Here is a 19,689-nt window from a genome sequence, read left to right as displayed (position 1 = left end):
GAGTTGTCCCAACAACACCCCTCCAGCTCTTTACAAGGTATACGTGATCATTATCTTTTTTTCTGGTCGCATTTTGCTCAGCTTATATATAACCTTTTTTTGCTTATTCACTATACTCGTCAATCCATGTAACTACCTTCTTAGCCATATACTGTGAATGGCCAGACTCTGGAACAACAACAACAAATAGAATACTTAGCTATGTATACCAAAAAATATGCCTTAATATAAAATTACATACCTAGTATAAAAGCATGAGGCAAATTCTCTGGACAGAGATGAATTTGCGCTGTATTTTCACATTAGCCTTTAGAGTCTTATATTTTCTATCCTATGGTATACCTTTTGGAAATTTCTCTTTCATATACTCAAAATGGTCTTCAGGTGCCCATTGATCGTTTTTAGAGTAATAGATAATAAACTTATCTACATGCGAGTCATAAAAATCATGATCAAGAGCCTTGATGGTTTCCATCTCCTGAACGGCCATGTGGATTACATTCTTGACCACGGACCCATTCATTAACTGATGGGCTGTGACGCGTACACATGGCTCTGTTTGGCCAGTTACAAGTCCAGTAATTGCCTGGCGTATAGGAGAAGGGATATAAGATGCCAGTGAAGCAGCATTGGAAATGAGGCCCAACGGAATGGAGGATAATAGACGCTAAAATTTAACCATTTCGGTCAATACTTTTGAGCACCAAACACATTATTTGCGAAATAAAGAATTGTCATTTACAGTCATAGCCACACCATTGGGTGTGAGAGCAATCTCACGAAGAGTTGGAAAAAGAGCGATAAGGCGACCAATATTTGCTGTCTGTCGGGCCTTCAGTACTTCAGCGCATACATAAGAACCCATTGAATGTCCCATAAGTATGTAATGTGTGTTCGGAGGCTTATTGGCACACAATTCATCAAAACATGCTATCTTGTGATCTATCTGTTCCTGAAGAGAATAAGGCTCGTCTTTTTTTACTTTATTGGGAATCTCGCTATGATGACCAACAGAATGCCCGAGATGAGATACTAACAAGTGGAACAGTTATAATGTGCGTCATTGTTAATCCTTAAGCTTTTTAATTACCACCATAAATTTCTAGTTTCGATTCTGTTGTTTGATAAATATCTTCCAAGAATCGGGTATAATATTCTACTAAGCCTGGATTACCAGGTATAAAGAATAAGACAATCTTGTAGCTATTTTTTGATGATTCTTTGACTGGCCACCACAATGTCTCGGTAGGCTCATTGTTCACAGTCCATACTGCGCGAAGAGGTGTGCAGAACGAGTTGAGGGATTGCATTGTAAGTTGGCCAATATGAATAAAGAACAAGCAGAAAAAGAATACAAGCCACGGTTAAAGTATATGCCCTACCTTGTCTTAAAAAAAACTCACAGAATACATATTTGAATTGACCTTTTTTTGTGCAAGTACGTTACACATGTACACGCTTACACTTTTGTGCCAAATAACAAGCATAAATTATTTAAGCTACAACTGTATTTGTGAGCTAAAGACTTGATATATATATGTATATACATGTATGTATGTGTGTGTGTATCGCTTTAGAAATCCTGGCCTTCTATTGCATATGATTGAGGAGAAAAGCAGGTTTGTAAGCTGAAATATTCAGTTTAAATAAGTTTCGTTTCATACTGATATTCTCACTCCTATTTCTATACATTGATGAAACTTTTATATTACACAAAACAAACAAACAAACAAACAAACAAACAAATAGGCTAAAAACAGGCAACTCGATTCCAATATCGATCTCAAAAAATTACATTAACGTTTCAATAATCTAATAAATAATTGTACATCAAAATATTAACGGTGTTTTATTGATTATAAAGACATTAATAATTGTATTGGTTAAACCAAGACAGGTAAGAAGAGTATGGCAAAAAAAACATGTCATTGAAAACCCGTGTTAGTAAGATGGGTTATATAACACAAAGCTTATAATAGCTGTATCAACAGCCTATTTGATTCACTCTGATGATAACGATTCTCTTGCTTTACGTAGAGCTCAAGATATTTTATTATTAAACTATCGTAAAGGAGTGTTTATATAATGCAAGAGACAAAGAGTGAAAGAGTGATATACATACAAAAAATGGCTATGGATTTCAACAAGATAAGCACAATAAATGAAAAAAAATTAGGAGGGAGATATAAGTTAAAAATATCTACCCGATATTTCGTGCTGTTTACCAACAGGCTAGCTGTTGTTGGTGAGTAGTACATAATCAGGGCTTGCGTTCTCATACTGGCTCATAAATATATGTTTTTGGTTTTTTTGCATAAATCTATGAATAATTATACGTCAATATTAATTTCATTTTATTTCTCAATTCGAATACTTGCTTTAAGATATCAGCCAAACATTCGGTAAGCACTATTACACCGTTTGAATCCATGTCTGTGTGCGCAATAAGTGTAGGCATTTGTACTAATATACACACATATATATATAATCAACATCCACAACATATACATTATCACATTAGGTCCAATATACCAAACAATCGCAATAAATGCTCTGCGCCATAAATATCAACCATCTCCTTTTGTGGGTAGGTCTTGCGAGTCTCGGCATACTGATGACGTTCGAAACGATATAAAAGCATATTTCCCAATGCTTTATTAAAGTATGTACGAATACCCTGCATTACTTCCTCCAATAAATCCTCAGTTCTAACTCAAAATATATGAGATCAGGTATAACTAGGACTGATATTTTCTCTTACATCTCTCGGCCACTTCTCTTTTCTTTTTTGTATATTCTGTAACTTTCCAGTATTTCATTTATGGTTGGGTTCCTTGGTAAAGTAACCAGCTAAAAAAATGAAAATAACAATAAAACTTTTTAGCGCAAGTCAGATACACTCATTTTACAATAATTAGATCTTACCTGTTGATTCTTAGTCACATTCTCCCAATCATCTACCAATTGGCCTTTAAGAGTATCTGGAATATCAAGTCTGACTTCTGGCTTATTCAAATAATCCTCTTCCTAATAAAATCATATAAGGTCTGAGATTCGTATGCGTCACATAATTATCAGACTTTTTCGATTTTAGAGCTCACTTTTTCTAAGCTTGATCCTCGGCTACGTTTTTGTCCTTTGTAGGGTTCAGGGCCTGATGAATCGCTTGCCGATGCGGACGATCCGCGGGAAGTCTTATGGACATTATATAGATCTTTAAGTTGACGTTGCATCTTTAAGTTCGGCTCATTCCATCGAACTACGCGTGTTTCAGGTACCCATTCATCCCAGCTAAGCTAAGAATGAGAAATCAACAAAGAAGAATATATACACATATATGTATTTACGTTTGTTTCCAGCCTTTATAATGAATCAAGTAATGAGGACCTGGATGTTCAGTCCCTTCTTCCATCCATTGTTTGTCTAGAACCTGGACATATTGAGTATGAGAGCTGTTCTCAGAATATGCTTATCTTACTTTTGCTTCGTATAAAAGAGGTCCATGATAACACAGAACCCTTTCGTTGTCTTCAAACTGAAGTCGTTTTTCGGTAGCAGCCTCAACTTCAGTCATTATCTAGACTTGACAAGGAAGCTTAGATTGTTTGAAGAAATCACTACAATTTTGCACTGAAATTCAGACAGAAAGATTGATCGGCAACAGTACTTCCCCATATAAAAAACAAGTCACGGCTCTCAGGGTCACACTATGGAAAAAAAGCCAAATTTGAGGATTTTCTAACTTTCCACTTCACTTGTCCATTAAATCGCATCAACCAAGAAAAATATATATCAATTATTGAAAATTAAATAGCCGTTTACATTGAAAATGGATATAAAATTCAATTTTTTACTAGATAACGCCTTGTCTAATTACACTGTAGGAAATGGCAGCGTTTAGAGCCCCGTGCGCAACTTAGTTGCGTGTTAGTAACTTTTATAGCAAATAACATGCCAAACATTAACCTATTAACCTTACTTTTGGGCAAGTACAATTTATGGGATTTCAGATTATGTCAAATATTATGTATGGAAGAGATGTTCGCCACCACCCGGAAAATTTTCAATTTCGAAGATTTAAGCACTGTTTTTTGTTCCCAATCTATCATGCCCCTCAAAATAATCAGGATCCCAAAAAAGAACAATTTTTTAAAAAGGAAAGGGATGTCGACGATTTTCAAGTTACAAAATACAACTACTCAAAATAATCAAGGTCGCAAAAAGGAAATCTAAACTACCGTCACTCTTTTTTTGGGTTTAATATTTAAAAAAAATGACTACGAGGAGAAAAATTAGTTATTTTAGTATTTATTTTTACTCTTCCAAAACGAGACAAGAATTAAAAGCAGGTTATAGTCCTTTTGGGATATTTGAGATGACATTAAATTTTCGATATCGATATATTTACTGGTGGTGGCGAGCACCTATTCGTCCAGAAAAAAACTAACATCGTCTCAATCTCAAGTAGAAACACAGTAATATCTCGAAATGACCAAGCTCATTAATACAAATAAATAGTATTATAAACAAGTGCAAGTTAACACACACACACACATATATATATACAGAAAATCATATTCTTAACGTAAATTTTATTTTAAATAGTGCAAATCATTGCGAAAAATACAGTACAAGACCTTTATGTATTACCATTCAAAGTCACCAGTTGCGCGATGGAAAAGATAATCACGGCCATTCACCAGCATGATGCCGTCCTTCAAAACGCACTTCCATTTGTTCTTTGTGCGGGTTACCTTATCATAAAGACACAGGATAATATGTTCGATTTCTTCCCCTCCTTCGCCATCCTCAGCCTCTTCATCTGTATCATCGAGGTCCGAGTTTATGTCATTCTCATCCTATTCAAGAAGCACAGTATGGTTATTAAAACGTTATAAGTCAAACGATCAAACTTACATCTTCGGCTTCGCCGTCAAGCTGGCCAATACGAGACTTAGAACGTAAAGAACCTGCTTTAATGGCCCTTTCCCGAGCCTCGCGCATCATTATCTGCATACTTTCTGGCAACGTATTGAGAGATAACGGCTTTCCGGATTCAGTTTTTGCTGAAAAAGATAATTCAAGCTCTTCTACACTATTTTGTTCGATGATGTCATGGATATGAGCATCAATTTGCTATATATAAAAGTATATTAGTATTAAGCTTATAGTATAATGTAGTGCAATACAATATATCGTTTGTCTACCTCTGTGGTCATTGAATCATCGTTTGAACCATCATTTTGAGGAAGATTTGGTCTTGCTCCACCAGGTAATTGCAAATCTGGCCTCGATTGGCGGCTTTGTGTCTGTGCAGAAGTTTGTTGCTGCTGTGCCTGCTGCTGTGCTTGTTGTTGTGTTTGCTGTTGTGTTTGCTGTTGTGTTTGCTGTTGTGTTTGCTGCTGTTGTTGTGCCTGTTGCTGTGCCTGTTGCTGTGCCTGTTGCTGTGCCTGTTGCTGTGCCTGTTGCTGTGCCTGTTGCTGTGCCTGTTGCTGCAATGCATGTTGCTGAAGTGCTTGCTGTTGTTGCTGTAATACATGTTGTGTTTGTTGCGGTTGCTGGGGTTGTTGTGGTTGTTGTGGTTGTTGTGGTTGTTGTGGTTGTTGCGGTTGTTGCTGTTGCTGAGGTTGTTGACCCATAGGCTGCATTAACCGGAAGGCACCATTTCCAGTATTGTACTGAGCTGGTTGTGTTGGCCCATTTGATCCGGGAGCTGCTCGCTGTGGAAGACTAAAATTTTGATTTGTATTTGGAGCAGAAAAATCTGCGGCCCTCATACCAGCACCAGTGGTTGACAAAGTCCCCATATTTGCTGTAGTATTTGGTGTATATTGCTAAATGTATATATGTCAGATCTAAAATACGGTTTTATAATAAAGTGCTTACATCAGAGCCATTTGCAGAAGCGAATTGCATCCCATTTAGATTATCTCCTCCCGTGCTTAATCCAGCTCCATTGTGGTCATCTCCATCTTCGTCCAAGTAAGTTTCATCACTAAATCCAAAGTTTGCTACTCTAGATCGAGCCACCTTTGTCTCCCATGACTACAATAGGTGGTTTAGATAATTATTAATCTAAATGAAGCGGACAACTTACCCGCTGCAATTCCTGCAGTACAGCTTCATCAATGCCCATGTCTTCAAACTCTCCACGCACTTGGTTGATCACATCGTCAATCACATAGCGGTAGACATTTGACTATCAAAATACTGTCAAACTCATATTTCATTATATTTTGATTGATAATTATTATTCTTACCACAATAGCATTAGACATTGTAGAGGTTCAGTAGAGACAGTAGGGGCGTCGCAATGAGTAATTAATAATACTAAGAAAAATAAATCCTGCGATTTTTTATGGCATGTAATGTAACAAATGTAAATTAATTTCAAGGAAGATATATGTGATGCAAATTGTCAGTTATGTGATTCTGTTTTTTTTTATTCGTCATCACAGTAAAATGTACTGATTTCCAAAACCTCGATAGGAGCCAATTGAATATCACATAGAGAAACAGAAGCAAATATTGATAAAAAAAGGCAACTAAGAGTAATAATAGCTCAAAAGTACTAATGATCAATTGCTTTGAGGCTCACCTTGAGAAAAGAGTTGGAAAGCGGAACAAGGAGAGCAGTATTTATACCGCCAAAGAATACCCGCACCACAGTTATGGGCCAGCTTTTGCTTACGTCACATAGACGGAGCCAATCGTAGGGAGCCAATCATTCTAAACAATAGAACGGAAGATCATTTTATCTCACGTATATGATTGGCTCTTTTTATTAGTGTTTCTACTTTGAGATTGAGAAGAAGTTAGTTTTTTTTTCTCGGGCAAATCAATCTTATTTTCAGATGTTGTATTTATCTCTTTTGGACAAACGAAAAAGAAAGTTGAAACACAAAAGGGTGAAGTTTAGAGTAAAAAGCGAAATTAGTTTAAACAACATAAAGGAGTTCCTGCTAGGAGGTGCTCACAGAGTGGATAATCAATTACAAAAATACAAATATAGGTACTGTGTTATAATAAATACTATACTCCAAAGGTAAAAATCTTCTTAAAAGGATATCAAATCTTTTCTTCTTCTTCTTACTTTATTACTTATAGAAGTATACAGTAAACACATTATAACAAATCTCTTGGAAAAATAGAGCTTTATATATAAAACTTAACTTACAAGAATACCGGTCTGTAAGAAAAACAGGAAGGTAAAAAATGTGACCACATTGACACCAGTGATAAAATTGACGGATCTTAAAACCGTGCTACCATATATGGAGACGTATTGCCTAAGTATAGGACGCGTAGTATAATCGATTATCTACTTCATGAGCACTTTTCTCTTATTTTCTTTCTTTTCAGTATATTCTTACGTTGAATCATATTCAATATTTTACAGTAGAAGGTTTGCTTTGTAATAAAAATAAAATAAAAACAAAACAGCGAAAATTAAATGAACGAGACCAAGATCCCTATGAAGAAAGCTGAAGTTCTCTTACCAGAAGAAAAAGTAAATTAAAATTTATTCATCGTAGTGTATCCTATGTTTCATTCAGGAAACTATTGTTCCATTATTTTATTTTTTGAAGCCCAAAGATACTCCTGAGAAATTGAGTAAAGAAAGTTGTTCCAATGTCAAGAACAGATGGACTACATGAATCCCATGTGATAATTCTTTGCAAGTCAAGTGGAGCGCAAGGTCATTCAACTAAAAGAAGCCCTGACTACCCAACCCACAACATGACTTTACTATAGCTGCTCGATAAGGATCTTTATCTACATCAACAATATATCTTGTCCATTATTCTTGGCTTCTCTGTCGCAAAAAAAGATTATGTACAACAAGATCACAACAAAACTATCTTGTAAACACCTTTTCTGCATGAAGTGGTGTATAAAGCACAGCTTTTTATCAATTGCTATATGATACTAGGTGTTTCAGATTTATAAAAATGATTTATTCATTCAATATTTCTGTTACCCAGTTTGCAGAGTATTCTATGTACTCTTACAAATTAAAGCACTGTTACAATATTACTCTAGGTTACATAATCTTCAGATACTATACACAGAACTGACATTACAAAAAGGCTATCCTTACGGACAAGATGATGGGACAAGATTTGGAGGAAAAGATATCTATCTCTGATGTCAGAGATGATTGGTGTAACAGGCCCATTTTTTTTTGGGTGGTCCGATTCGAGTATTGCATAAAAGTTTCAAAAAATATTGATTATAAAAAAAGTTGGCAATTGAGATAAAAATTGATATAAAGATAAATAGAGATAAAAAATATATAAAAAAAAACTACAAAAATAAAATATTCAATGTTAATATTATCAATGCCAATTTAAGTACAAAATGTATACCTTAGTAATTAATATATGATCGAGTTATTGCTTAGGCAATATCTTTTGACTATGGCTTTGTGGAAAGGATTTATTTTTGGCCAAGTAAAGTCTCTGATAGGTTTACGTTTCGCAAGAAGAAAGTGGTTAATGTCCAAGACTATTATTATTGGCTCCAATTTTTCTGGTGTGGTAGTTAATGGAACAAAGAGACAGTTTTCTGTTTCTCTTGGAGTGTTCCAATATATGTCTATTGATCTATTGAACGCATCTGCTACAAGCTGTGGATGGTCAATGGTTCCGACCCAATGTTGCTGAGGAAGAGGTGATCTTTTGTTTTTGAGACTGATTATGAGCGGGTTTGTGGATGCAGACATGTTGTCATTCTTCATTCTTCTCTGGTAATATGTGTGTTAATATTTTATGTATGCTTCTAGCATCTTTTCTTTAACTTCAGATCATTACTTCTGGTTCTGATATATTTCCATTGCTATTGCTCAGTATCCATAGTTGCCATCTGCTCTGGAAGATAAGAATTCGGCTATATATTTAGGGGCAATGATAAGATCTGTTAATAATGTGTGATCAATTAACAAGCCAAGATTGATAATATTTTGCAAGGTTTTTTGCTTTTGAGTTGAGGATATTTGTTTTCTAGAAAATAGAGCAAAACTTGAGTGAAATAGATTTATGTAACGTACTATAAATGAATACTCACTTATTTTGTTCTTTTGCTGTTTTCATTTTTTTGTGTTTTCTTTCAGCTTCAATGCAGCGCTCTAATGCAATCATTTTACACTTTGTATTGTTGGATCGGCTTTTGATGGCTTCTACTATTATTAGACTATTAAGATCCTCAAGTTTCTGTTTGATTATTTTTTCTAGTATGTTTTTGGCAAAGTTATATATATTTATTTGTTCTTGTTTGCTGTGTGTACTGCGAAAGTTTTTATAAACAAGCTCAAGATCATGATCAAATTGAGGCAATATAGTTGTTATCTTAACAGTGTTTACTGGTACTGATGCTGTGGTGTTAATTGTCAAGTAGTCTATATATAATTATATATTATATAGAAAAATAATGCTATAATTATTATATTTATTACCTTCCCCTTTTAGATAATGTTTTCTTCAGTGTCTTGGAATTAAGCAGATTAGGATTATATCAAAAGCAGTGAGTGTATGATAGCATTGTAGAAGATATTTGTAGCGTAAGAGGAATTTGCACTCTTTGGTCAATTTTTCAGATATGATTGATTTTGATAGTTCTAGTTTGATTTTGTTTATTGTAACGCAGCTAATTTTTTGACGAATGTCATTTAGTCTCGCCGTGTTGGCTTTGTCAAACACAACTTCTGTGCTCTCTTCAAGATACTTTGTCATTAATCTGCATTTATGATCATCAACCTAATTAATATATAAATATATTATAGCAAATAATTATAATTGGAGAACTTATTCAACTAACACATAAAATAAAATAAGATAATGCGAAAGTACTAGTTCCTGATACTACTTTTTTACTTTTAGTATCACTGTTATCAATTTATCAGAAGAAATACCAAGAGAATGCTTGAGAGAAGCATGTGCACTCTCTGTGCGGTTGGAGATACGATTTCTAAAGTGAGAGTATTTACAGTAAAAAACACTATACAAGGCACACAATTTGAAAATTTAAGATGCACAATTTACTGGATATATCAGAGAACAAGGAAGACAATGCCCAAGTGCTATTAATCATTCTTTATTTAAATAGCAAAAAACTATATACAGTAATTTCTTATTCTTTGTGTATCTAATTGATCATCGACTGGTCATTACAGGTGTGAGTGGGAGGGAGACTTGGGCCATGTCTTCCTTGTTCTCTGATCTATCCAGTGAATTAACAGTCAAATTTAGAATTCTCCTGGAATTCGATAAGACCATCAAACAGGAAGACAAGACCCAAGTGCTAATTCAGAGCATATTTTCTAAGTCACTATAAATCACAGTGGGGACCACCAAGCCTGAGACCAGAACAGAAGCAGAGGGGCGTAATACAATATTGGTAAAATCAGCAGACGAAGTGTGGTTGCAGCTGTAATATTGCTGGAAGACTTCACAACTAGACCAATTACCAAGAGTAACTATGTTGTTCAAGGACATATCATGTTCGAGAACAAGAGTGAAGGCAATAGACTGGACCAAAACCGATTCATGCATAGAGAGCTGCAAGAGACTACGAAGCCAAGAGGAGATGGTAGAAATTTGCACAGGAATCATAGGTTGATGTGCATTGACAAACAAGTGTTGAGGAGGGCGAGCAGTGGAAGCCCGGGAATAATCCCTAAGTGCACAGAAAGCAAGGACAGGGCAAAGAGCCAAGGTAGAATTGGGCTGAATTGCAATGGTCTTTATAATCTGGTGACCATTTCTTCATTTTTTGGGGCCCAGGATATCAAAAGTCAACGCATCAGAAGAGATATCAACTCGAGCAGACAAGAGTTGGAGGCGAGCAAGATTGGACAGATGGAGAAAAGCAGTCATTACAATGAGAAAGGCTGTCTTGCGGGAGAGGGGAGTGAGAGAAGTGGAAGTGGCAGAAACAATAGAGGCAACATGATCGAGAGTAGAAGCAAAATCAATGGAGGGCCTGGTCTGTCGCAAAGGAGGAGCTTGGAGTGCAAGACAAGAAAAGACAGTCTGGACATCTTCATGGCAGCAAAGAGATTTGGGGTTGATATGTAATTTGAGAGCAGCAGTATGATGATTCTTAATAGTACTCACGCCAAATCCTTCATTGTGTTGGTGAACCAAGAAATTGATCAGATCTTGTAAGATATATTTTGTGAGAGAAACATCCTGTTGAAGGGCTCACGCAATGAACAAGTGCTGGCCCCATTGATAGATGCGGTTGGTAAGGGTATTGGTGAGGGCAGAATCTATGAGAAGAAGAACAGATTCATTGGTCAAGCCTGTGTTATTGAACTTGCACTTGATAGTCTGTATGCAGCAAGCTTCCACATTGAGTTCTTCAACTGCCATGGGGTTTTGGAGGAGGCGAAAACTATGGACTGATTGTCCATAATTAGGGGAGGAGCCACCAACATCTTCAGGAGAAGAGGATATCATATGGCACTCGGCCAAATTAGAGCCACCAAGGTCATCTTCAAGTTCTCCTGCCATATCTTGTGCAGACACTGGCCAATCAGGTTTCATAAGAGGTTGAGATAACAATTGTTCTATTGGCTCCAGGAGATGGACATTGCATCCAAAGCTATTGCCTTTGGGTCGGGGAGCCAGAACACATACATGGGAAGAAGATGAGTGATCTGATCTGGGAAGAGGTCCACATTGTGTGGTTCCCGTATCAACTGTGGTATTTCAGGTACGAAACAATAGAAAAATAAAATATTTGATAATAGAGACGTATAGAAATACTTTGAGACTGTATATAAGTTGTCTTTATTCATAAATAAAAAGTGTCCCTTTTTATAAGAAAACACAATCTGCTCTTGTCATTACGTCTTAGTTTCTTAAGGCTTTCTTCCTTTACTATATTTGGTTATTAGAGTGTATTTACTGCTTAACTAGTGTCGGTGTTACAATTATGACATCAAGTCATAAATCGTACTTCTTTAGCTCTTAGCTATTCTTTTCTCTTTTATACTAGAGCTTTAGGACTTCCTACTAAATTAGCTCCATATCGATCTGACACAGTTTACCCAGCAGTATGATATAATTATCTTAACAATCTTTAAGATATTATCTATAGTACTAACTGTAATAATTATTGGGCTGATTACTTAATCGTTTATATATATTTTATACTGACAAGATGATAGCTACTACGCTATCCCAATATGAATATGTTCTTATATGTGATAAATCCAACATCCGAGTGTCTGGATCACCACATCAACTGTATCATACTGAATGTTGCCTTGGAGAGTTTCCAGAGGATCTTCATAAAAGTCTGGTGAGATTCCAGATCTGCAGTGACATTGTCCTTCTCTGCAATGTGCTGTGCAGCCAATTAGAGACCACGGTGGATACACCATCTCCAAATCATTGTGGCCAGTTCCATTGGATGGAAGGCATGTGAGCCACCTTGCTTGTTGAGGTACAGCATCGATGTAGTGTTATCAGTGCGGATAAGGACTGAGGTGTCCTAAATGGAAGGAAAGGTGAAGAGAGTCAGTTGAACTGCTTTCATTTCGCGCTAGTTGATTGACATCTTGGCTTCCTCATGTGTCCAGTATCCATGGACTGTGTGGGTGCCCAGAGCACAACCTTATCCAGTATTGCTCGCATCTACAAACAAAATGTGTTGGTGTTGTTGAGACAAGAGAGAGTGACCATTCCACTGTGAGAGATTTAGTTTCCATAATCACAGTTTGCGAAGACAATGAGGGGGAAGACGATGACCCACATCCCAACCAAGGTTCTGGTGAACGTGTTTGTTCTTGAACCATATCAGATGCTGTGTGTATAGGCAGGCCGGAAAGAGGGCAATTGTTGCGGCCTGAATTCTCATAGTGAGGCTATAGACTAGACGGGGAGAGGGAGACACATTGGTGATAAGTTGGCGAATCGATTGGCAAAGATTGTAAAGCTTTGTCTCAGGAAGCTTTGTTGTCATAGTTTGGGTATCCAACAAGTAACCAGGATGTTCTAATTACTGAGATGGTTGGAGAGACGACTTCTTCAGGTTCAGAAGCCACCCCAGGGATTCCAGCTTGGTCATTAATAGCTGCGTGTGAGCCAAAGACTGTTGAGGAGAATCTGCAATGATAATTCAATCGTCCAAATAAGTGCTTACGCATATTTCACATCATTGTCCCCTTTCTGAACTGGCCGTGTAACCTTGATGAAGAGTCAAGGAACAATAGAAAGACCAAACGAAGTCGTTCAAAATTGGTAAGTACAATTTTCCCAACAAAAACAAAGATATTCGTGGGATGCATGGTAGACAAGAAGATGGAGAAAAGCATCAAAGAGATTGAGAGAGGTCAAAAAGTTGCCAGATTGAATCAACTTGCACACGGCTTGCAATGTTTCTATCTTGAAGTGAGGGGCAGTCAAGTGTTTATTGAGGTGTTTGAGATTGAACACAGGACGGTACCCACCATTCTTCTTGAAGATAACAAACACTGGACCGTTGAAGCCAGGAGAGTTGAGAGGAGCAGGTTCTATTCCTTTTTTGTGCAACAGTTTGGCTATCTCTTGACAAAGAAGATGCCTTTGAGAGTCATCCATTGGAATGGTTGGACGGCTATGGGTCAACAGAGGAGAGAGCAGATTGAAGTGAATCTGGAATCTGTCAGAGATGATACTATTCAACCACTTACTGTCAGACAGTCTCTATTATGCCAGAGAGAACTGACTGAGCCACCCACCCACAGGAGACGAATCTATTGGGGTCCGGATTGCTTGGGGTGGGGGGACTTTGATTGTGGAGAACGAGATGACTGGGAATGGGCTCAATGTCCATGGGTTGAGATGCGCTGATTGGAATGCCCGCCTGCAGTATGTGACAGGCTGGATCGAAAAAACGAATCTCTGGGTGCGGAGGAGGCAGGGGTGGATGGACGTGACTTGCAGAATGAAGAAACAGCCTTGTGCACAGACTCCTGTGAATTCACTTGTTCCAAAAGAAATTGTTGGAATTTGGAAGGATCTATAGTGTAGTTCTTGGTGGAACTACTGTCAGTCACTTAGAATTTAGGATTAAACAACTGCATTGCCAGTTCATTGCGAGATTGTGTGATAGATGCAGAAGTGTGAACAAGTAAGGAACGCAAGTTCTAAATCATAGCAAGAAAACGTGATGCTTGCAATTCAGGAACACTGGGAAGAATTTTGTAGGCCAAGATGTCCAATGGCCAGAAAGAAGCAGACAAATTATACTGTATGTTATGTAGAAGAGTGTCTTCCTTTACTTGATGTGGCTTGAATTGAGCCAGAGCAACGGGAAGAGTAGCAGGAGGAGAGTAAATCATATCTTGGATAGGTGGGTAGGCATCAATAATCTTCTTGTGGGCCGTGGTATCCAATATGAAGGTAAAGAGAGCCACTGACATGTCAGTGGTAGCTTTCAAAAGCTCAGATAGAGTTCAACTATAGGTTGCACAAACAGAGATCGTGTGTAGTGTAAAGGAGGATGTATTCTCCAGTGACACCAAGTGAGCCTGCAAAGCAGTGATGGTTTGAGTGAGTAGAACAAGATCAAAAGGTTTAGACATGACAGAGAAAATCAGGTAGTGGTAATGACCAGCAAAAAAGATGATCAATTAGATACACAAAGAATAAGAAATTACTTTATATAGTTTTTTGTTGTTTAAATAAAAGATGATTAATAGCACTTGGGCCTTGTCTTCCTGTTTGATGGTCTCATCAAATTCTGAGAGAATTCTAAATTCAACTGTTAATTTGAGAATTTAAGGTGCACAATTCGAACATTTAAAGTGCACAATTTGAGAATTTAAGTTGCACAATTGAGTGTATGTTATATTGTATAAAAAATGGGGAAGTTGACGAAGTGAAGACAAAAGATGTGGTGTCATATAGGCTCTCCGAGCCGCGCTTTTATTTTTTGAAAATATATAAATTAATAAAGTTATCATTCCCCTTGTTCCTCATATTTTTCCATGCTAAGCTAGTCATATTTGTTGCTATTGATGTGGTAATTGGGGAGGGAAAATGTCTGGTAAGTATATAGAAAATAATAAATAATAGTCAAAATGGTAATAGTCTTGAGTACCAGCAGCAGGTAGCTACCACATCTTTCGTCTTCACTTCGTCGACTTCCCCATTGTATGTCGTACCTAACACAATTGGTGTTGACTTCGTTACAACTACAGATGTGGTACTGTTCTCAGTACTAGGCACAAATATGGCTTCTGTAATCTGTGCTCCTCTGGAATGTTGTTCATTTGGCTTAAAGTAATATTGCTCAAATGTATTACTTGACGAACTCCAGTTGGCATGCCATTTGACTTCTTCTACTGGTATTCCTTGCAGTATTGCATGAGTACTTGCAGCTGATCTTGTGGAGTGTGCTGTATATTTCCTGGTATCAATCCCGGCTTCTTTTAAGATGTTGGTCACCCAGTTGGCTACTGTTGTTGGTTTTACGGGTGTCGGTTTATCCGAGTCAATATATCCCAAGAAAAGAGTGTGGTCTATTTCTAACTTCTCCCTAGTCATGGCCGTTCTTTTCACAAACCAATCCAAGGTCAAAACTGGGCAGATTTCTGGAGTGCGAATAGTTCCTAACTTTGAGGACTTGGCCTGACCCTCTTTTGGCTCCCGTACAATCAATGTAACTCCTACTAGTTCTAGTTTCTCATTGTACTGTAGTTTGACGTCTCAAAACTGTAGGCGGCCCATATCCGATCTAGGTCGCCACATTGTTGCTAAACACAAAAGCATAATGGTCTTTTGTTGTAATTTTCCTAAAGGAAGATTCTCGCTTGGTCCCCAAGATTCCAATAACTGTAATACTGGTTGTACATCCCATGTTTTGTTGCTGATATTGGGTAATTTAAATGTTGTTCATTTCTTTGCTTTGAAGAAGTTTTGGATCAGAGGATGATCTGCCAGTGGAATTTTGGTAGGATGTGTAATGCGATATACGGATCCCAAGGATGACCTTGCTACATTTAGTGTTTGGGGCGACTGATGTTTTATTGATAAAAGGTATCGTACTACTTGCATTGGTTGATATTCTTCTGGTATGACTTCTGGTGTTTGATGTGCACACCACTCAACCCATCTCTTCCATCCACTATCATATATTCTTTGCGTGCTACTTCTGGTGGACTGAGAAAGGAAATCAATAATCTCGTCGTCTAATCCGTCTATCTCTTGTTTTTTGCGGATAATATCCATGCGCTTAGAGACCATGTCCTGTTTATTGGAATGTACATTGGTAGAGCAATACTCATCTGTAGAAGCATCGGCCACCAAAATTGGGTAGGCCAATTTGGGGCCACTAGAATCGCTTTCTTCACCTTCTGTTCCTGAATTCGTTGCAATACTTTGGGAATCAACTTCCACGGTGGGTGTAAGTATAGTCCTACCCGTGGCCAGTTTTGGTAGAATGCGTCTTGAGCTTCTGCTTCTGGGTCTGGAAATAGGCTCCAAAACCTTGGTAGCTTCGTGTTGTGCCGTGCTGCAAAAGCGTCTATCGTCATCTTCCACCTCAATTGTTGTTGAATCCGGCGGAACCATGTCCGTGGTAGACTCCACTCGTAAATCAGTGTTGCTTGTCGACTGAGACGATTGGCTATTACATTGTCTATCCCAGCTATGTGTTGGTACTGTACGGTGAGGTTGTGGCTTTTGGATATCTGGTATATCTCCAGAGCCAGTTGCTGCAGTATCGCTGATGCGGTTCCTCCCAATTTGTAGGCATACTTTAGTGCTGTGGTGATCCAGACACTTGGTTGTTGGATTTATTACATCTAAGAACATATTCCTATTATTATAGTAAAACAGCTATCATTACAAGAACAAATGAATAATTTATTTATTTTACTTATGGTAAATCAATAAGACCAATAATTAATTACAGTAAGTACTGTAATTATGACAGCTCAGTAAGCACTGAGTTAATATGAGGACACTGCAATTAGATTAAATTATAAACATAGCAGTACCAGCTCTCTAATATCTAAATGAACTCAGACTTAAGAAATTAAGATGTGACTGACAAAGCAGATCGTGTTTTGATATAAAAAGGACAACTTTGTATTCTTTAATAAAGACAACCTATATACAGTCTCAAAGTATTCTTATATACGTCTCAATCTTTTTACTGTTGATTTTATTCTATAAAACTTCACAAGTGCTGTTGTGTTGTCCGAGTATATCATTATGCTGGAGTTTTCGGATTTTCTTGCGTGCAGTTGTAGTGCAATCAAGATTGTCTTCAGCTCCCTGACATTGATCAAATCTTCTTTTTCGTCTCTTGTCCAATATCCAGCTGTTTGGATCATCTGGGATGAGACTCCCCAGCCCGAGTCGGATGCGTCGACGTGTATTGTGAGTGTTGGTGGTGGTGGTATTGGTTTTCTGATTGGCAATCCATTTGCGGCTTCTGCGTTTTCGACCCACCAGTTCAACTCCTTTTGTGCTTCCAAAGATAAAGGGCAGCTTGCTTCCCATCTTGTTGCTTTCGCTTGAAGTGCTTTTGATAAATCTCTCTGCATGTACCAGACGTGCAGCATTGACTCCCCTATTGCCGGAATCATGGCCATCATTTTCCCTATCAAGCTGGCAATCTATCGGCACGATCTCACTTGTGTGAATGCCTGTTTGACTTGGGCGTTCAAGTTTATCATTTTCTTCTTTGGAACTTTGATGTCCATAGCCTTGGTATTGAATTGAAAGCCTAGGAATTTCTGTTTATACGAAGGTATTAATACACTCTTCTGCCAGTTGATCAGATATCCTAGAGATGTTAGATGCTGGAGTACTCGAGATGAGTGCTTCTCCATCTCCGACTTGGTTTTTGCTAAAATACAAATGTCGTCCAAGTAATATACCAGGCGTATTCCCTCCTTCCGAAGAGGTTCCATCACATATCGCATGAGCTTTGAGAATACTCTCGGGGCCACACTCATTCCAAACGGTAGAGATTTGTACTGGTAAACTATATTCTTGTACTTGAACGTGAGGAATCGTCTGGATTCCTTGTGTATTGGTACGACAATGTATGCATCTTTTAGATCTATCTTGATCATCAAGTCTCCTGGCTCTATTATATCCCTCAGGGCAGGTACACCTTCCATCTTGAAGTGATAGCACTGGATAAACTGGTTGATCCTCTTGCAGTCCAGGATGGGTCTGCATTTGGTTGCTTCCCTGACAATAAAGAATTGGGATAGGTAATCCTCGTTCTGTGTCAGTGATATTTCTATTACATCGGAGATCTTGAATTTCTCTACTGCCAAATCTACTTCTTTCTGATCTTTGGGTGGTAATGACAGTGTTTTGGTTCTCCAAGCAATGGGGGGCGATGTCCATTGTATTTGGTAACCTTGTTCCACTACCATTATTGGCCATTGTTGGTTGATGACATTCTTCCAGACGGATAGAAATCTGTTCAATCGTCCTCCTGGAGGAATTCCATCTGTTGGTATGTTGTAGTGTTGTTGTGTAACCGAGATTAAGTTTGACGGGTTTTGTGAGACTGATGCTGATGTGTTCTGATCCATTTCTGGCATATTCATTGGATAATCTAGCTGTGATACTAGATGATCTTTCCCTATTGCTGGTTGAGAGGATTGTTGTTTGTTGATGGGCTCTGGTGAGCATTGAATCCTGTTGGATTCGATTTTCCTCTCTCAAAAAAAGGTTTTTGTGTGTAAGTGGACTGTCCTCTACTAAAGAAGTTGCCTCCACGGCCTCTTCCTCTGCCTCTATGACCTCCATTGGAGTATCCTCCGGTGGAATATCCTCCTCTCTTGTTACTGACAGCACTCTGGAGGACAGATTCTTCGTATCTTGCTTGTTGGATTTTCTCTACCCACTCCTGATCGAAGGCCGTGTCTTTGTCGTTGTCATCTTCATCTTCGAGATATCTTGCTCTTGTGGGGAGCTTAATTGCTCGGATGCTGAGTTCTTTGGCATCTTCGTCCAGCGTTTTTCCACTTGCGAATGCATAGACGGTCAAACGCCTGACTTTTTTGATGAGTTCATCAAAATCGGCTGCGTCTTTATTACTACTTTGTTGTGATTTAATATACTTGAGGTCGTTGAAGACTTCACTTGCTGCTCTTCCGGCAATTCGAAGTTTGTTGCCATCTTTGTATTTGCCTTGTACAATCTGATGGGCATCCATGGTGTATTTCTTGAGGTCAGAGACAAAAATCTGGTTGATCACTCCTGACTTTGTCCATTTTCCACCCTCAAATTGGAGGGTGTCTTTTGTGAATCGAATAATGTTCGACTTGAGACCTTTCGCTGAAGACTCATCCAAATCTTTGAGGATTTCTTCTGGGAGGTTATCTCCGTCATAATCTCGTTGTCTCTGTTGTGCCTGCTGTCCAAGCTTAATAAGCTCAAGGATTTGTTTGGGTGAAAGTTCATTGATATTCATTTAATCCACGGTGCGCGGCTTGGAAAGATATGAGGAACAAGGGGAATAATAACTTTATTAATTTATATATTTTCAAAAAATAAAAGCGCGGCTCGGAGAGCCTATACGACACCACATCTGTAGTCGTAACGGAGTCAACACCAATTGTGTTAGGTACGACATACAATGAGAAATCACAAAGGTTCTTTATTTTCACATTTTGTGAGCTGGTTTACAGAATGTTGGACAATGCTATAGTAGTCTTCATTGCTAAGA

At 38.0% G+C, this 19,689-nt stretch overlaps 8 protein-coding genes across 8 annotated transcripts; all 8 read right to left on the bottom strand.

Annotated features, from left to right (window-relative positions):
* Positions 1-103: 103 nt before the first annotated feature.
* Positions 104-1,310, bottom strand: PHYBLDRAFT_150657 (hypothetical protein; the record flags this gene model as incomplete). Its single annotated transcript, XM_018432531.1, has 5 exons — positions 104-168; positions 242-289; positions 343-667; positions 743-1,032; positions 1,091-1,310. The coding sequence occupies 5 exons, from the start codon at positions 1,308-1,310 to the stop codon at positions 104-106; spliced, it is 948 nt and encodes a 315-aa protein (XP_018286525.1).
* A 716-nt stretch (positions 1,311-2,026) lies between these two features.
* Positions 2,027-3,579, bottom strand: PHYBLDRAFT_188752 (hypothetical protein). Its single transcript, XM_018439557.1, has 8 exons — positions 3,479-3,579; positions 3,348-3,430; positions 3,102-3,291; positions 2,926-3,027; positions 2,762-2,850; positions 2,533-2,708; positions 2,379-2,463; positions 2,027-2,320 (listed from the first exon to the last, which is right to left on the bottom strand). The coding sequence occupies exons 1-8, from the start codon at positions 3,572-3,574 to the stop codon at positions 2,233-2,235; spliced, it is 909 nt and encodes a 302-aa protein (XP_018286524.1). The 5' UTR covers positions 3,575-3,579; the 3' UTR covers positions 2,027-2,232.
* Positions 3,580-4,573: 994 nt separating this feature from the next.
* On the bottom strand, positions 4,574-5,313 carry PHYBLDRAFT_136467 (hypothetical protein). Its single transcript, XM_018429789.1, has 3 exons — positions 5,208-5,313; positions 4,918-5,136; positions 4,574-4,859 (listed from the first exon to the last, which is right to left on the bottom strand). Exons 1-3 carry the CDS (start codon positions 5,217-5,219, stop codon positions 4,647-4,649), a joined length of 444 nt encoding a protein of 147 aa, XP_018286523.1. The 5' UTR covers positions 5,220-5,313; the 3' UTR covers positions 4,574-4,646.
* Positions 5,314-8,377: 3,064 nt separating this feature from the next.
* PHYBLDRAFT_173472 (hypothetical protein) lies at positions 8,378-9,140 on the bottom strand (the record flags this gene model as incomplete). The annotated part of the gene is made up of 3 exons (XM_018437043.1): positions 8,378-8,746; positions 8,814-8,889; positions 9,067-9,140. 3 exons carry the CDS (start codon positions 9,138-9,140, stop codon positions 8,378-8,380), a joined length of 519 nt encoding a protein of 172 aa, XP_018286522.1.
* Positions 9,141-9,479: 339 nt separating this feature from the next.
* On the bottom strand, positions 9,480-10,089 carry PHYBLDRAFT_173471 (hypothetical protein; the record flags this gene model as incomplete). The annotated part of the gene is made up of 3 exons (XM_018437042.1): positions 9,480-9,755; positions 9,911-9,996; positions 10,041-10,089. 3 exons carry the CDS (start codon positions 10,087-10,089, stop codon positions 9,480-9,482), a joined length of 411 nt encoding a protein of 136 aa, XP_018286521.1.
* Positions 10,090-10,143: 54 nt separating this feature from the next.
* On the bottom strand, positions 10,144-14,410 carry PHYBLDRAFT_150653 (hypothetical protein; the record flags this gene model as incomplete). The annotated part of the gene is made up of 12 exons (XM_018432530.1): positions 10,144-10,218; positions 10,338-10,674; positions 10,798-11,109; positions 11,206-11,701; positions 12,223-12,441; positions 12,563-12,641; positions 12,760-12,957; positions 13,010-13,112; positions 13,366-13,662; positions 13,727-13,924; positions 14,067-14,134; positions 14,270-14,410. 12 exons carry the CDS (start codon positions 14,408-14,410, stop codon positions 10,144-10,146), a joined length of 2,523 nt encoding a protein of 840 aa, XP_018286520.1.
* A 1,474-nt stretch (positions 14,411-15,884) lies between these two features.
* On the bottom strand, positions 15,885-16,235 carry PHYBLDRAFT_173469 (hypothetical protein; the record flags this gene model as incomplete). The annotated part of the gene is made up of 1 exon (XM_018437041.1): positions 15,885-16,235. The coding sequence occupies one exon, from the start codon at positions 16,233-16,235 to the stop codon at positions 15,885-15,887; it is 351 nt and encodes a 116-aa protein (XP_018286519.1).
* Positions 16,236-16,917: 682 nt separating this feature from the next.
* On the bottom strand, positions 16,918-19,434 carry PHYBLDRAFT_173468 (hypothetical protein; the record flags this gene model as incomplete). The annotated part of the gene is made up of 3 exons (XM_018437040.1): positions 16,918-16,956; positions 18,257-18,678; positions 18,720-19,434. The coding sequence occupies 3 exons, from the start codon at positions 19,432-19,434 to the stop codon at positions 16,918-16,920; spliced, it is 1,176 nt and encodes a 391-aa protein (XP_018286518.1).
* Positions 19,435-19,689: the final 255 nt, after the last annotated feature.

The sequence above is a fragment of the Phycomyces blakesleeanus genome (genome assembly GCF_001638985.1).
Source record: "Phycomyces blakesleeanus NRRL 1555(-) unplaced genomic scaffold PHYBLscaffold_25, whole genome shotgun sequence".
In the NCBI taxonomy this organism is placed as follows: domain Eukaryota; kingdom Fungi; phylum Mucoromycota; class Mucoromycetes; order Mucorales; family Phycomycetaceae; genus Phycomyces; species Phycomyces blakesleeanus.
This window is presented reverse-complemented; position numbering and strand designations above follow the sequence as displayed.

Excerpts from the sequence above, each read along its gene's own strand:
- PHYBLDRAFT_188752 (XM_018439557.1), bottom strand. The coding sequence starts at position 3,574 with ATGACTGAAGTTGAGGCTGCTACCGAAAAACGACTTCAGTTTGAAGAC. Across the intron at positions 3,292-3,347 it reads TATAAAGGCTGGAAACAAAC|CTGGGATGAATGGGTACCTG; the intron begins GTAAATACATAT and ends TTCTTAGCTTAG. Across the intron at positions 2,464-2,532 it reads GCATTTATTGCGATTGTTTG|TACAAATGCCTACACTTATT; the intron begins GTATATTGGACC and ends TGTGTATATTAG.
- PHYBLDRAFT_136467 (XM_018429789.1), bottom strand. Across the intron at positions 4,860-4,917 it reads TTGACGGCGAAGCCGAAGAT|GATGAGAATGACATAAACTC; the intron begins GTAAGTTTGATC and ends CTTCTTGAATAG.